General features: G+C 35.5%; 2 protein-coding genes and 1 non-coding gene across 4 annotated transcripts; all 3 read right to left on the minus strand.

Annotated features, from left to right (window-relative positions):
- Positions 1-831: 831 nt before the first annotated feature.
- LOC108832754 (nuclear transcription factor Y subunit C-9-like) lies at positions 832-3311 on the minus strand. Of its 2 annotated transcripts, none has more exons than XM_057001384.1 (2): positions 1142-3311; positions 832-1050 (listed from the first exon to the last, which is right to left on the minus strand). In XM_057001384.1, exon 1 carries the CDS (start codon positions 1822-1824, stop codon positions 1153-1155), a length of 672 nt encoding a protein of 223 aa, XP_056857364.1. In that variant the 5' UTR covers positions 1825-3311; the 3' UTR covers positions 832-1050; positions 1142-1152. The 2 variants fall into 2 exon arrangements, with proteins under 2 accessions (XP_056857364.1, XP_056857365.1); XM_057001385.1 differs by having other exon boundaries at positions 1131-3311.
- A 566-nt stretch (positions 3312-3877) lies between these two features.
- TRNAP-AGG (transfer RNA proline (anticodon AGG)) lies at positions 3878-3949 on the minus strand. The gene has a single exon. It is a non-coding gene; the product is annotated as a tRNA-Pro (tRNA).
- Positions 3950-4656: 707 nt separating this feature from the next.
- LOC130506701 (sugar transporter ERD6-like) lies at positions 4657-8368 on the minus strand. The gene is made up of 18 exons (XM_057001386.1): positions 7992-8368; positions 7787-7849; positions 7607-7696; positions 7450-7509; positions 7304-7369; positions 7147-7212; positions 6943-7018; positions 6779-6843; positions 6522-6614; positions 6364-6444; positions 6178-6262; positions 5953-5996; positions 5803-5865; positions 5660-5719; positions 5484-5537; positions 5288-5347; positions 5048-5162; positions 4657-4936 (listed from the first exon to the last, which is right to left on the minus strand). The coding sequence occupies exons 1-18, from the start codon at positions 8241-8243 to the stop codon at positions 4812-4814; spliced, it is 1518 nt and encodes a 505-aa protein (XP_056857366.1). The 5' UTR covers positions 8244-8368; the 3' UTR covers positions 4657-4811.
- Between the last annotated feature and the right edge of the window lie 2161 nt (positions 8369-10529).

Consider the following 10529-nt stretch of genomic DNA (forward strand, 5'->3'; position numbering starts at 1 on the left):
TGGTTCCGCAGGACAGGTTGTTACAGTTAAATTGTCGTAGAAGGTTTCTTTGTACTTGAGTCGTCGTTATATTTTATGCTTCAATAACTAGTTTTGTTGGGTTTGTGTATGTAGACCGAATCATTATCAAACGGTAAACGTTAAGTTTAAATAACTGAATAAAATTATGTAATTAGAATAAAAATCAAATAAATTGATAATTCACTATTGATTAACTGAAAAACACAAATACAAATGTCACTCATCTAAATAGTTCATCATGTGATCCTCATCAAACCGGCCTCCTCCTGGTAAGTGTTTCAACTTTCAAGTAAGGATGTGTATCCGGTTGAACCAACACGAAGAAGTAAAACCGTATTAAATCGAATGCTATACATTTTCATTCGGTTTGTACATTCCATAATCTACATAAACCAAACCGCAATGGACATTCCCTACTTTCAAATCATTGACATACCAACTTTGCTTTTTTTTTTTTTTTGTCAAACCAAGGATACCATTACTAATACTAAAGATGAAGAGTTTAGGCTACAAAGCGATCAAGACCTGATTTTGCCAAGGAATCAGCTTGTAAGTTTTCTAACCGAGGAATACAAGAGAAAGACAACGGACTGAAGAGAGTGGCAAGGATTTTGATATCCATTTGGACACCTGCAATCTCGTTCAAATCCAACCCTTGACAAAGGGCCGAGACAAGGACTTGGGAGTCCGAAAATTTGGGAGAGAATCGCACTGAACTATAGTTTGATATACCAACTTTGCTATAGTTTCTAATTTGGGAGAGAATCGCACTGAACTCGAGAGAGCCATGACTCATGAGAGAAATAAAGATAGACAATAACATTCAAATAAAAAAACATGTCAACCACACTTCTTCCTTACAGTTTATACATTCTTCTGTCTCCTCCCTAAACAAATCCTTAAAGAAAGGATTGAATACACATAAACACTTAGAATATTCTACAACACTCATTTCAAAAACTGATATATTCTTTGAATTTTCTTTGAATTCTCCTCCTTTCTTAATTCCTCTTGGACAAGACTAAAATTCTGCAAAAAGAAAATTAGACTATGAGAATGTACCAAAAACATAAAAAAACTAGTAGGCCTATAAAAAGTGGAAAACTTACAGTTTCTTTACCTAGGCTAGTTTTACTGGTCAGGTTGGCCAGGTCCCTGCTGTTGCCACATTCGTTGACCAATATACGGGTTAGTTGGGTAAGCACCACCAGGGTTACCCATAACCATACCAGTTCCTGGAGGCAAGTATCCATACGGGTAACCAGCAGTAGCAGCCTCAGGGACTGTCCCTCTTGGAATACTTCCCAAAACCTCATCCCTGAGATCCTCCCTAGGAACAATGTCCACAAGGAAATCAAAGATATCGGTTCTAGTCACAGCAGCTGCTATATCATTCTTCTGCAGCGTCTTTCTCTTGTTCTCTTCCGTGTGGTTCCACGACCTGAGTGTCAGCTCCAAAATGAACATCTCGCAGGCCCTTGAAAACACTACAGGAGCCTCGGCCGAGATCATACGTACATCCTCATCAGCTTTAATAATTTTCTTGATCCTCGCAAGGGGAAGGCTGTGGTTCTTGAAATCTGTTGTTTTCTCAATCTCTTTGAATTGGTTCTCCCAAAAGACTTGAAGCTGCTGAGCCAGCTGTTGCTGCTGCTGCTGATGGGTCTGGTGAAACGCCAGCTGGCCTGGTGGTGCTGCAGAGCCCACACTCCCGGCTACAGTGGTTGTCATGGGATTGGTTTGGTATGGGTTTGTGCCGTAGCTCATGGCTCCTGAGTCCTGACTGTCCATGCTCATTTTCATCCATTCTTTCTACCAGAAACAAAGACAAAACACTTTGGATTGTTGGAAAGCTTTTTAAATAAACATATGGCTAGAATTTAAAAAAGAAAATCATTAAGAAAACAAACAATTATCAAATATCTAAAAGAGCATCAAGTAAGAAAACTGAGCTTCATGTTCTTTAAAAGAAAGTGGATGAGCATCAAACGAATCTACTTACTAGAAAACAAACAGAGCAAATGATCTTCTAACCACAGAAGAAGTATAGGCCTTTTAGTCAAAAGAAAAGAAGTAGACGCTTTCCGGTAATGCCTTATAATATGTGTGGATTCACTATAAATTACACAAAATATATATCCAAGAACAAATGAAATAACTAAAAGTTAGGGTAGTAATATGTGTGGATATACTATGAATTACACAAAATACATGCAAGAACAAAAGAATAACTAAAACTTAGGGAAAGAGAGTGAGACCTTGGAGTTGGTTTTGCAAGGAGAATCTGAAGTTGATGACCAAGGAAAACACTAAATAGATCCTCTTGGGTGGGTAGAGTTGGAAGATTTTTTTTTTTGGCATCAGAGTTGGGAGATCTATTGTGATTTTTTTTTTTCGTCAATATTTTATATATAGAAAGAGGGCCAAAGCCCAATACCCGATTACAAAACAAAACCCGAATACCTCAGGCCCATTACAATAAACCAAATGGGTCTAAGTCTAAATTGGAAAAATTCTAGTAGCAAAAGAGGAACGCCGTCGCCGCACATACGGCTCTGACCATCGCGTCTCCTCCTCTTCTCGTTACCACCGGAGAACATAACCGCCGTTCACCGATCCACATCGGAGCTCCACCACTCCATACGTTCACCACGAACACCTTCGAAACCCTGGAGGTTCATTATCGGAGAGATTCAATCGACTAGTCGAGATCTCCTCCGCCAACCATTCACCGTTAACCGCTCAGGATAAGGCTTCGCATGCAGCCACACCACTTCCACCGGTGAGCTTCATCGTCCTCCGACAATATTTCCACCAACGAACCAAATCGAAACCACATAAAACAAAACTAGAAAAAGAAAAGGCAAAATCCTAATAGACAAGGGGACAAAACCGGCGACGCAAGGCTGCGGTAGCCTTCACCTTCCGGGAACTAGAGCCGACGACGGCGAGGTTGAAGAAGCTTCCACGTCCCGGTGACTAAAAGCGGCGGCGACGGATCTGTGAGAGCCTCCGTCTCCCGCAAACGGAACCAGACTAAACATTTTTGCTGCGCCATACCTACCGACAACCGCGTCTTCGATCAGAATCATCGTGGTTGGTGACTGTCCAGAACCCGGACAAGGCGAATATCGGAGGAGACGGAGAAGATCCGAACATACGCATGCTTTATTCTAAAAGATGACGGACTCCGACGGCGGTACGGATGCTCACGCGCCGCCGACCGCCGGACCGAACAGAAGGATCTATTTTTTCTTTCTCTCTCTGCGATCTTGATCTATTGTGATTTATTTATGGCTTATGCTTTTCCCCTTTTTCGACTTTAACAATGAAGTAACAATAAGAAGACAAAAGGAGTCCGTAGAAAGCTCTGAAAAGATATGTGTCGTGTCAAGCGCTGCGCTTTTTGTCAATATGCTTCTACTCTTGTCAGATGGTAGTGTGTGTTTCATGTACTAGTAAATTATTATTTCTTTGACTCAATAGAATATGCTGTAATAATGAATAAAAAATTATAGGTATATCCACTTTACAGCTCATTGTTGTCTTTTCTAGTTTTCCTAACAGGAAGTTCACGAATCGTATGTTTGATAAGTGCTCAAGAGCCAACAAATATGCCAAAATCAACCCCTATAAACTTATCAGCATAGGTAATATATACGCATATGCAGTCTGCAATTCTCAGTTGAAACTGCCTAAACTGCTTTGTTTCATGTTAAGTAAAATAAAGTTGAACGCGTTGCCAGAATATCATTGACACATGACGCTACTTTACTTGCTAGCAAGATAGCTTAAGTTCGGTTTAATATAACTGCAAGATGGTGTCTATAGATGAGGTGAAAAAGAAAAAAAGATTGGGGCATTCCGAGAATTGAACTCGGGACCTCTCGCACCCTAAGCGAGAATCATACCACTAGACCAAATGCCCTTTTTGATGTTTTTAGCCTTGCAATTTATATCTTTTTATCTAATCCACCTTGCTAGTTGAATTTTTGTCTGCTTTGTTTTGCTATAATCCTAGAAGACTGTAACCATAAACGGTTCAGTATTTTGTGTAGTTATTTTATGAAATTCTGGTAACCAAATGCAATTAGGCCCTTTAGAAATGACATTCTACTCAATATTATTATGCATACATGGGTGAACCAGACTTAACCGGTATCCGAATGTGGCTTCCTATTCATTAATTCTTGAACCGACGCAAAACTCCTGAACTTAATTTTCAACTGAAAATCAACCAACAAATTAGATAAATAATAGCAACGTATATCAGCATCATTCTTTTTTTTTGTGAAGAAAATCAGCATCATTCTTCATCGTAACAAATCAAAATATTCATCGATATGCAAGATAAAACTGTTCCATGTTTCATGAGAACCGTCAAGTACGACCCATTTGATCATCAACCATATCTTTAGACATATTCCCTATATTGTTCAACCGCTCGAACTCTTCTACCGTCCGATTTATAGCTAGCATAATTGATTACCAATAAGTACAATGGAAAATATATATGGTCGGATGCGTCATGCGTGGTTATTGACCTCCTTTTCAATATAGTGAACTATATCACACAGAACTATATATTTTGATGCATAACTAACAAAAACCATACATCTTTTTTCAAACAGGACCTATACAAATTTATTGTTGCCATTTTCCCATGAAAAATCCGATCCATACAACAAATCTCATGCAAACCCACACCAATCATAATAATCGATTTTTCTAATCGATTTTTTTCAGTTACAATATAATCGATTTGTATGATCATTTTAACCAAAACAAAATCATTGTACAAAGTTGGAGAGCAATGCTTGTATTTCTTCAAGTGATCGGCCTTTCGTCTCCGGTACTAGAAAGTATATAAATACAATCGAAAATGTGGAAACCATTGAAAAGATGAAGAACATTCCTTGCAAAAATGAACCAAAAAGACAATCAGTCACTTAAAACGAATTGTTTCGTAAAGTAAAAAAACAGTAATTAAAGTAAAATTATATTTATATCCACGTATTGTATTTACCTGATGCATTCCATTGTAGCATGAAGTTGAAAGTATATGTGATAACCCATCCAAATAACCAATTAGTTACGGTAACTAAGGTTCCAGCTGACACTTTCACATTCATGGGAAATATCTGCAAACAAAGCAAAACATGTTTATTTGTATAAGACCCTTTCTCCAAAAAAAAAAATGTATTTGTATAATTCACTCATCACTGATAAAACTAAGGGAAAATATGAAATATAAAAGTTGGAATACCTCAGCCATTATAATCCACGGTAGTCCTCCCATTCCCATCGCAAATGACACAATGTGACCCTATACATTCCATAAATCACCAACTAAACTTATAGCATTCAAAGAAGTTAATCCCCAAAAAATTGAAGTTGTAACTAAAAAAATTTGCATATTTTTGTAACGGTATTTTAGAAAAGAAAAACACTAGGGCCAATACCAATACGCCGATGCAAGTGAGGATGGGAGTGAGATCCGGGAGAATTCCAAATGACTGCTCCACATTTAACAAAAGTTAAGACAATAGTTAGGTTAGAAGGTTGCATGTTTTATATCCACAATCCTGTTAAGAAAATATTATATTCACAGTATAAGTATGAATAGACTTAAAATCACCTGGAAACCGTAGGAAACACTTAACAGCAAAGCACTTAAGCCCATCGCAGCACAAGAAGACTGTTCAAATTTACATTAAAAATAGTTTTTAGTTTGATGAAGAAATATCATAATAGTACTGTATTTGAGTTAGTATATTTAACCATTAGGAGTGTTCTCCTCCCCAATTTATCGACTATGATTGTTCCCAGCATTGCTTTCGGAACCTGAAAAAATAATCAAATAATTCATTCTTTTTAGTATTGAGATTTCTCTGATATTATATAAATGTTCTTTTGTTTTTGAAAATTTACCATGATCGTGGCTATTACGGATGTCCCGATAGCACTTGGAAATCCTGAAAGCAAAATATATAAGTTTACATTTTCTAATTGGATTAAACTATTTACACATGACATGTTCGTATTGTCTATTAAAGTGTATCATAAGTCATAACTGTGATAAGAAAAAAAGTGTATCATAACTAATTAACTATATAGTATTGACATTAATATTTAGGATTTTCTCCTATAACTTACCTCCTTTTTGGAAGAGACTACTGGCATAATAGGTTACACCCGAGCTACCGCTCAATTGTTGCAAAAACATTAACCCGACTCCGATCTGTATACAAATATATGTCATTACATAATAACTGAACTATCATTAATTGAAAACAGTCACATTTCATTAGCAGCTATATTTTTCTTAGTTCAAATACTTACAAGTAAAGGATATGCATATCGTCTCTGAAACAATTCAGCCATTCGAGTTTCACCATCGAGCTCCGATAATTCTATGGTATCCTGTAAAAGGGAAAAAAAAATGAAAACTATTACTATATAATGGAACTTTTCAATTTTAGAGAATGGAAAGTTCATACCCTAATTGTGTTTGCTTCACGAGAAATGTCCACATCTGGTCCCCTAAGGCGTTGCAAAGCCGATCGGCATTCTTTATCGCGACCTTTTTTCGCCTGTAACAATTGACATATATATAACAGATACAAAAGAACAAAAAAATAACAAAATATATATAAAATTCTTCAAACAAAATTTCAAAATCGGACTACAAGAAAAGAAAATGGATTAATAGGTTATATCCATAAAACCAATACCCAGCAAATATAAATTAACGTACCAACCATCTTGGAGACTCGGGAATGAAAAATAAACAAAAAACGTGGAGCACGCATGGCACAAAACCTAGAAACATAAGAAAGACAATGTTAGATTAAGCAGGTTTGGATTAAATCAATTATTCTTCTAACAGTTAGATAATTATATATATAGAAATAATCATACCGACTATTGCTAGCCATCTCCATGGAATGAAATTGCCAATGATGAAGAAGAGTGCAATGCCGCAATTTTGCATCAGCTGTTAACACGTATATAACAAAATTATATGTGCATCCAATATAACGCTGCCCCAAATCAGGCTGGATCAGTTTTGATTAACTTGGTTGAACTTAAACCGATCCAACGAATAAACCAAACTTAACGTACTTGATTGGCGAACACAAACGATCCACGGACATGCTTTGGTGCAATTTCAGCTATATAGATTGGAATCTACATGAAACACAACTTTGTCTAAGTGAATATCTTTTTTCTCTTTGTTGGTTAGTAAATTATTCTTTATGAGGTGAAAATGAAGTTTTACCACGTAGCTAAATAAACCAACACCGATTCCAAGTAGCAATCTTCCACAATCTAGCCACAATGCGTCCTTCAAGATATAAATATAAACAATAATAAAGATAATTTATCACTTAAAATAAACAAGAGAAAAAAGAAGTAGAAACAAACCTGAGCCAATGCTACCGCAAGCCAGCCTGTAAGGCAGAAGGCTTCGCAAAACAACATGGTCTGTTTTTTTCAAAATAAATAGTGGTATCAGCCGGTTTAGTATATGCTAACCGGTAAAACCTCAAACCATAGGATAAAATAGAAACGGAAAATTTACCCGTTTTCTTCCCAAGACGTCAGCGACTTTACCGCTGAATACTGCACCAATTAAACCTCCTAACGTCAAAATTGACCCGAACATTGAGTACTGCATGATCAATACAATAGATATGGTCAAATTAAAAGTCGACCTTCAAATCATTTATTATAAAAAAAATTTGAGCACTAGAATATTCACCTCTGCAACTGAGAGAGATAAATCTTTGGTAATCCCTGATTGCGCACCTGATGAAAAACCGGCCTACAAAACCGATACATCCAAATCAATTAAACCGGTTCAGTCAGTAGTTCGAAAGCAAAAAATGAGACTTGCACACCGAATGGTTTGTAGTAAACCAGGTAAGAACCGAGAAAAATATAAGGATATAGAAAAGATGACTCACGCCACAACCGGTGCAGAAGGAGCCAGAGACCGCAACAAAGGTGCTGAGGAAAACAGTGGCGGTAACACGACATTCACCATCGTCGTTTTGAGATTTCTTGATAATATCTCTCGGTGATTTCTTGGTAATATCTCTCGGCGACTTCCTCGATAATCCGGTTTCAAGAAAAAGGTCTTCGTTTGGGAACTTCCTCTCTCTTATGCTCAAGCTCTTCCTCAGTAACCCTTTCTCCATGCTTTTTTGTCTATCCATATTACTGTTTTCTGTTTGTTTTCTATTTGTTAGGAAGATACAATAAAAGTTGATCAAAAGAAAACAAATAACAAAAAGAAAAGTTGAGTTGTGAGAACTTTGAAGTTTCTTGAGAGGTTCTTATGCAAATTGAGGATTGGGTTTTTGTCTATTCGAACATTTTATAATACGTCATAAATAATTGTATATAGTTTTTTTTTGTGGGTTTTATTAATTTAGTGGACTTGGTCGTGTATTTTAGGGTGGGCGATCAAACTGTGGTCACTGAGTTTCATCTTACTATATATATTTGTGTAATTGCATTTTGTTAATATTATCAGATATTTTAGAATACGTCGTCCCGCGTATATAATTGATTTTATACATGAGAAGGCGGTTCAAAATAACACATTCTCTTAGAAAAATATTTGCTCTGTTTTAGATTGAGTGATCATCTTCGTTGACCTTGACTAATGTGTTTGATTTTTATTTTCTTTGATTGTTTTTGCTTAATTATACTTGTTACAGTCATAGTTTTATTTGTGTGTTTCCTAAATGTATACATGCATGCAAATAATAAATTCATGTGTTTTGTTTGAAGGCATATTCTCAGCATATAAATTCATGTGTTTATAATGGAAACTCTAGACGACAAAAAAGGAAATTTATGCAGGCAAAGGCGATGAGTTTGTGAGAAATTGTTTAGAAAAAATAAGAATTTTAATGTTAAGGCGATGAGTTTGTGAGAAATTGTTTAGAAAAAATAAGAATTTTAATGTTATTAATGATTGGATAATTGAATAGTCGTTGCGACTTTTATTTTTCTGGTAGACCATTCTTTGTTTTTTTTTGTTAAACACAAATTATTGACTTTCTCTACTCACATATACAGCCAAGGAGCAACAGCTATGAAGTTGATCCATTTCGAGTACTTTGAATGAGTATTAAATTGATCAAAATCTCGTCAAATTTGACTGATCTTTATGCATATATATAATGTTAAATACGTGTCACTTGTGATATATTTGATCATAAATGCAATAACCAAGCTAGCTAGAGAGTAAAAATTTAGACTGTGACAAAAAAAAGTAAAAATTTAGAAAGCGTCACGTTGTCTTTTTTTTTTTTTTGAACACTAGGGTCACCTCCTTGGCTACATGCACTAATACACACGTTTTTTCAACGTTTTCATTAATATTCAGTTTCGACTTTCGACCTACAAAGACGGACCCATCCTTTTTCAAGAGTTAATTAGGTCCATGGAAAATTTTAGAAATTACCAAATGCCATGCGCTGTTTGCAGAGGCCACATAATATAAGAGCCCATTTTCCTTTTAACTAAACGGATGAGAAATAACGATCGGCCCAATTTAAATTACGGCTATTGTGCACAATACACTATCTAAAAAGCCCGTTGGACTGTTTCGTTTCATTTTCTTGCCAAATATCTTCTAGAAAGAATTGGACTACCACTAAGCACAAATAATTTAGGCCCATTTTACTATTGTTAAGTCGTTTGAATAGAAAACCTTGCTCATAGCTCACTTATCTTCACTGATTTTTTAGCAAACTATGCAGTGCGTAATTCATACGCGACTATGACGTGATCGGCCGACTAACCTACTAGTTTTGTCTCTAACTCGGTAATGTTCAATAGATTTGTTTAAGAAACTTATCTATTGAGCTCAGCTTGTTCATCTTCAATTTGGTTTAGTCTTCTAATTTATACATAAGGTAACGAATTCAAGTAACATTATGGAACGTTACAGAAAAATGGAATTAGGGTTTAAGCATATTTTTATCATCTACTTAAATATCTTGATATGAGAAGAAGCGTGTACTAGTCACGGATTAGTAACTGGACTATACTGTCTAGTCGATTAGCGACTTCTAGAACAACTTTCCAAATTTCTATTCAGAAAAAATCAACGAGATCATGGAAAGTTGAGAAAAAGGTAACTCATGAGTTCATTCCTATATATTCGCTTTGTTCCTTTCTGATTATAAAAACGTATCTTTCTATAATTGATTGTATCTATTATATTAAATTAGAAGTCACAAATATTTTTAAAAATGGATCTTTAACTAGAAATGACTTACCATTGATTAACATACACATATTCTAACACTTTAATCATAATATATTTTGATATCTTTTCATTTAAAATTTAAACTAGATTTCGACCCGCAAAACCGTGCGGATTTTATCTTCAGTTTTATATGCATATATATTTATTTAGATCATTAATAATATACATTTTTAATTTTAATCATATATTTAAATATTTATAAAGCTATTTCAAATAC

This window comes from Raphanus sativus, unplaced genomic scaffold (assembly GCF_000801105.2).
Source record: "Raphanus sativus cultivar WK10039 unplaced genomic scaffold, ASM80110v3 Scaffold3568, whole genome shotgun sequence".
Classification (NCBI taxonomy): Eukaryota; Viridiplantae; Streptophyta; class Magnoliopsida; order Brassicales; family Brassicaceae; genus Raphanus; species Raphanus sativus.

Excerpts from the sequence above, each read along its gene's own strand:
- LOC108832754 (XM_057001384.1), bottom strand. The coding sequence starts at position 1,824 with ATGAAAATGAGCATGGACAGTCAGGACTCAGGAGCCATGAGCTACGGC.
- LOC130506701 (XM_057001386.1), bottom strand. The coding sequence starts at position 8,243 with ATGGATAGACAAAAAAGCATGGAGAAAGGGTTACTGAGGAAGAGCTTG. Across the intron at positions 7,697-7,786 it reads TATCTCTCTCAGTTGCAGAG|TACTCAATGTTCGGGTCAAT; the intron begins GTGAATATTCTA and ends TTGATCATGCAG. Across the intron at positions 6,445-6,521 it reads GTGAAGCAAACACAATTAGG|GATACCATAGAATTATCGGA; the intron begins GTATGAACTTTC and ends TCCCTTTTACAG.